The 5,998-nt window shown below is 40.4% G+C and overlaps 1 protein-coding gene across 1 annotated transcript; it reads right to left on the bottom strand.

Annotated features, from left to right (window-relative positions):
- Positions 1-587: 587 nt before the first annotated feature.
- On the bottom strand, positions 588-5,587 carry LOC125856047 (uncharacterized). The gene is made up of 2 exons (XM_049535644.1): positions 5,474-5,587; positions 588-938 (listed from the first exon to the last, which is right to left on the bottom strand). Exons 1-2 carry the CDS (start codon positions 5,585-5,587, stop codon positions 588-590), a joined length of 465 nt encoding a protein of 154 aa, XP_049391601.1.
- Positions 5,588-5,998: the final 411 nt, after the last annotated feature.

Genomic DNA, 5,998 nt, shown 5'->3' with positions numbered 1-5,998 from the left:
AGAAAGTTATATTAAGAGTTTCAAACCTCCATTTCACAACACACCTTCAACCCATGACTCTCAGAAAGTACCCGCTCACGCTAAGATCAGTTTTGGGAGTTCTACTTGCCCGAATTTGATTTCATAAAGTCGTACGACTTCCTTAACATCTTAGCTATCCATTTATGTAATCAAATTCATAACTAGATCTCTCATTCATTACCATATTTCCCTAGACCTTACTCACTCCAATTTCATCCAAATCTGGACTAGGTTAGGAAATTCCAAGTTACTACCAAAAAGCTTTCTGACCCTAATTCTTTCCCTCATGGCTTTTCCCTAATGACAGAATCAGGTCTTTACAATAGATACAAATTTACCTATCACTCATCCCTGAGTGATCAACTAAGAAAGACTGGCTAAAGTAAGGGTAGAGTAGTACCTGTATCGTCGAACAACTGGGGATACTTGTCTCGCACGTCCTTTTCGGTCTCTCAAGTAGCTTTCTCAACTGGATGATACACCCATTGAACTTTCACAGACTTAATCTCCTTGGTCCTCAGCTTCTGGACATCATGATCAAGAATTGCAATCGGTTCATCCTTATTCTACAGGTCTTTGTCTAACACAATTGAGTACCATTTTATGATGTAATCCTCATCCCCATGATACTTCTTCAACATGGACACATGAAACACCAGATGAACTTCCGATAAGTTAGGAGGTAAAGCCAACCTATACGCCACTGGTCCTACACGGTCAATAACTTCAAATAGTCCAATGTATCGAGGACTAAGCTTGCCCTTCTTGTTGGATCTCTTCACCCCTTTGATAGGTGATACCTTAAGAAGAATGTTCTCACCATTCTGAAATGTCATGTCTCTTACCTTATGGTCTGCATACTTTTTCTGTCTACTTTGGACTGCTAGGAGCGTAGCTTGGATGCTTCTTACCTTATCCTGAGCATCCCACACTAAGTCAACCCCCAAAGGTTGCAAATCTCCAGCCTCAAACCATCATATTGGTGATCTACATCCTCTCCCATAAAGTGCCTTAAATGGTGCCATATCAATGTTGGAGTGGTAACTATTATTATAGGAAAACTCACACAAAGGTAGAAATTTATCCCAATGTCCTCCAAAATCAATCACACATCCTCTCAACATGGCCTCTAATACTGGAATAGTTCTCTCTGACTGCCTTTCTGTTTGCGGATGGAAGGTTGTGCTAAAAGTGAGTAGCGTACCCAACTCCTCATGCAATTTTCCCCAAAACTTTGATGTGAACTGCGTACCACGGTTTGAAATGATAGAAAGGGGCACCCCGTGCAGCCTTACTATCTCTTTTACTTACACCTTAGCCAATTGCTGAGTAGTATAGTCTGTTTTGACTGGAATAAAATGGGATGACTTAGTTAATCTATCAATCACTACCCAAATCAAATCATATTGTAACACCTTAGAATCTAGTAGACTAAGTTAGGGCTAAAAGCTAGGCATGAACTAGATAATTAGGCCTTGGCACCCTCCATAAGTGCCCACACAAGTTGTGAAGGGCACCACGACTCGTAGTGGTGCCCATGATGCCTAGGCACTAGCTAAAGAACACTAACTACCCCCCACGAGAGCCAAGACAGCTCGTGGTGGTCACCACAAATTGTGGGACCACTCGTGGAGGTGAGGCAGTAGCTTCACAAGGCTACCCAAAATAAAGACCCTCCCCATGAGCCACTAGATGACTCGTGAAGGCCAACACGGACCGTGGGAGGGGTCGTGGTTATGAGTTAGATTGTTAGGGGTTAAGGGGTGGCAAGCTAGGCTACTGGTCAAGGGACAAGGTCATCACAACGGTTCGTGAAGACCCACACGGACCGAGAAGACGTCCGTGAAGGGTTTTCATTAGACTTAGAGTGTAGGGTCAACTTTAATGATCATATATCTTAGCGCAAAATGAATTAGGTGGGCCATAAACTATATATTTAAAGGTCTCTAAGTCCTCTTTCCAATGCTACCGAGTTTGCCCAATTCCGATCTCGGGATAAAAAAGTTATGCTCTAAATAGTGAAGCACTGTCACGCTGAAAATTCTTCACGACCCGTTGACGGGCCATGGTGATGATGACGATCCGTGAAGGCGTCCATCATGCCATTTCGGCAGTTTCCAACAAGGGAACATCTTGGGTCTTTTCTCAAAATTTTAACTCAAAGTTATGTGGTTTTGCCCAAGCCTAGGACTCCTATTTAAGTTATTTTAACACCAAAACTCACCCAATTAATTCATTTATTCCAAGGCCCAAATCAAATCCCCAAAATGCTCTTCTTAAATATCTCTCTCTAGAAAACACAATGCTTGAAGAAGAACAAAGAGCTTGAAGATTAGGTCAAGAACAAAGACTCCATTGTTGAAGGCTTGTGTAGGGCTTTGATTTAAGATATGTTTAGCTTATTCATCTAAGGTTTCTTCCACCCATAGAGTCCCCTAGGTTTCCCTTAATTTATGAAGAAGAACCCCAATCTAAGCTAGGGTTTCTTCCAATGTGTGGGTTTTAGTTGGGTATGACTCCAATTGGTTGGTTAATAATTATTTATGGTTAATTTAGTGTTGATTCATGATATTATGATGAATTTATGTGAATTCCATGGTTAACCCTAGAAATCAAAGTATGTGAGTTTATGCCTTGTGAAGTGAAATTGATGATTCTTGATAGATCTTCTAGAATTGTTATCATGTATAGAACTTGTTCAAGAATAGGAATACGAAATCCTAAATTGAACCAGATTTATGAATGTATGATAGATCATGATTTTAATGATTGAATCTTGGACTTTATGATGAATTATGGTTAGAATTGTCTATGATTAAGGGTTGTGACTAAAATGTCTTGTGATCTAGCCTATTATGATGATTGTGGAGTAAAGCTTGAAATTAGGGCACGGGACATAGGATCATGACCAAACTAACCCTTAGTCTGGAATATATCAAGCATGTTGAAAATATAACTAAGTAAATCATATACTATGCGAAAACTAAAAACAGTTGATATTTGAAATAGGGAAAACCCGGCTAATCTAAATCTACTACTATGTCTGAAAAATCCTTTAACTGAATTGAGTTGCTGGGACATGCCCCTAGCTAACTCTAGAAAGACTAAAACTAACAATAAATAGTAAAAGATAAAGAATGTTTATTGTCCTCGAAGTATGAGGACTCACCACTGAAGTTGCCAAAGTCGGACTAAGGATTGAACTAAGCGTGATTTGGATGCTAAGCGTCTGAACCTACATCATGAAATGATGTAGCACAAAGTATGTGTCAATATTTGGAATGTACTGAGCATGCATGATATATATGCTACGCTAAACACAGTATATAAGCTGAACAATCATATAATTTGAATAAGGATATAGATATGTACTTAAGTATAACTGAAAGTTAAGATAAATGTAATGACCAAGTACTAATCATGTAGCTAATATGTTGAATTGAATACATAAATGAATACTGATAACATGGTCAATGCAATGAGAGTATGACTGTGCGAGCTACTAACCGATATAAACCACGTGAGCTAAACATAGAGTCCAATGTATATGCCCCATCGGGAGGACCCAATATACCTTGCCAGGGGTATAGAGGCATGACTATGACGTGATCACTAAATCTGGTGCCCAATAGAGGGGACTTTTGAACCTATGCTAGCAGGTAGTTCTAGTATTGTAAGGGTAAACTGAACCCTAGTCCAACTCGATGCTAAGTCTACTCCTAACTGAATATTAATGAAGCTAAAATGCTCTAAATACTGAATAGCTCAAAAATTGAGATGGTAACGAGAATGAAACATTTATATAGTGAGAACATAACATTCGACATCTGAAGCATGAATTTCTGTCTGGTTGGCCTAGAAAGTATAATTCATGAACTAGGATAGACTTACACAGGCTAGGGTTCTGAGTACTATGCATGAAATTATACTAAATTATCAAAAAAGAAGTTATTTATATTAAAGGAACCATAATCACAATAGATCATGAAAATCTAGAAACCCTAGGTCCGAATAATTTATGAGAATCTGAAGAACTAACTGAATTATTGGGACCTAATGGGTGAAATTAAGGAACCCACTAGTGAAATTCCACATACCCAGTGAGAAAATATATGTAAAAATCCTTTAGATTTTGGGGCTGAACTTCGAAGAACACTTCTGCTTGTTCTTAAGAGATTGGTCGTCTCTTTCTCTTCTTTTCTCTCTAAGTTGGATTTTTTTTGGAGAATAAGGGTTTTGGTTAGTGTCCGACTAGATTATTAGGCTTAGACCGAGTAAACCGATGTATTTTATGATTCAAACGATGTAGTTTAAGTGCCCAATGCATAGGGAAAAGACCAAAATGAACTTTACTTAAAATTGACGAAGTGCCCTTCACTATGGGATTGACGGGCAATCAATAGGACCACGGGCCGTCAACTGGGTTGTGGTTATGGCCTTGCCCCGAAGGTCTGTACTAAAATGACCATAACTTATTATTCCAATCTTGGATTTCATCAAACTTGGTGGCGTTGGAAAGAGGACTCAAATATCTTTAATGTAATAGGCAAGGGCCACCTAATTCATTTTGTTCTAAAAGATATGACCGTTTTAAGTTGACCCATGCTTAAATGGCCAAACTTCCCCATTTACAGTCTAATTCACGGACCATGTGAAGCACCACGGGCTGTGTAGGCCACTGCGGTTCTTCACGGTGATTTGGGGTTGTAGTGGGTCGTTTCCACTACACACTTGACATACCATGTGGGGTTCCACAGACCGTCTAGTGGTCTGTGGTTCCTCACTGGCCTTGGGGGGTCTCTAGCTTGCTTGAGCAGGCATATTGACAGACCGTGTGGGCTTCCACGGTCTTTGTAGGGGCTCGTGGACCTCCGTGGTGTCACGACCCTAGCCTACACCCTGGATGTGGCCGGCACTCGAGAACCATTGCTGGTCTCCAAGCGAACCCTCGTCCCGCCTGACTACAAGCGGAAGACTAACTTGAGCATACATAAGCATCAAATTTAAAGGAACGTTTAAAAATAGTTTACTAAGTACTTTGATGAATATGCTAAGTATAAAACTATAACACCCTGGAAATTTATAGGCTAAACTAGAGCCAAACGTGAAGGTTAGAGTCAAGGAAAGAGGGCAAGAGCCAAGGCAAAAAGCCAATGGCCAAGGCAAGGGCCAAGGTTGCCCAAGCCTTTGCCAAGGCACTGCCCATGACCACGAGGGTCTTCACTACCCGTGGACCCTCGTGGTGGCCACCATTCCTCATGGTGGTGAGATAGTAGCCTCCCTAAGGCTTCCTAACATTTGCTAATCTCTACGAGCCACTTCACAGCCAGTGCTAAAGACCACAGATCGTGGGAAGGCTCTTGGTGATGCCTTCACTACTTGAGAGGCCAAGGAATGATGGAAATCCACTGCCTCAAGACCTACGAGAGGGATCAGGATGTGTGGCATGCACCACAGCTCGTGGAGCCCCTCGTGAAGGTGCCTTAGGCTTGTGAGACAAAGGCACAAGTTGCCTAGCCACTGCCTCAAGTCCACGAGAGGAATCACGGCTCGTGGAGTCCCTCATGGCACCTGGGCAATTCACTTTAAGTGATGGGTGTTTTGGGAAATTCTGGTTTAAGTCCAATTAAAGTGAAGTCATTTTGGGTAAGTTTAAGGTCACTATATAAGTCATTTTAAAGTCAAATTCATCCAAACTAAGTCAAGAAAGAAGAAGAAGAACAAGTTAAAGCTAGGATTTAAGAAACAAGTTCTTCTCATCAAATTTATTAGGTTTCATTGTAAAGGTATGGTAGTCCTTCATCCATGGATAACTTCAATCCATGGAGTCCCTTCAAAAGTCAATTTCAAAGTTATAAATCCCCAAAAGTTAGAGTTTGATTCCCAAGTCACGAGTTTCTTTCAGAAATGATTCTAATAATTGAATTACTTTATATTATGATTTAATTGATGATTCAATTTGGTTTTTATGTTGAAA

Source organism: Solanum stenotomum, chromosome 2 (assembly GCF_019186545.1).
Source record: "Solanum stenotomum isolate F172 chromosome 2, ASM1918654v1, whole genome shotgun sequence".
Taxonomy (NCBI): Eukaryota; Viridiplantae; Streptophyta; class Magnoliopsida; order Solanales; family Solanaceae; genus Solanum; species Solanum stenotomum.
Note: the sequence above shows the minus strand (reverse complement) of the source record. Positions and strands in the feature narration are given on the sequence as shown.

Coding starts and splice junctions, on each gene's coding strand:
- LOC125856047 (XM_049535644.1), bottom strand. CDS start 5,587: ATGAGGGACTCCACGAGCCGTGATTCCTCTCGTGGACTTGAGGCAGTG. Junction 939..5,473: donor GAGGGGCTCCACGAGCTGTG/GTGCATGCCACA, acceptor TGGGATGCTCAG/GATAAGGTAAGAAGCATCCA.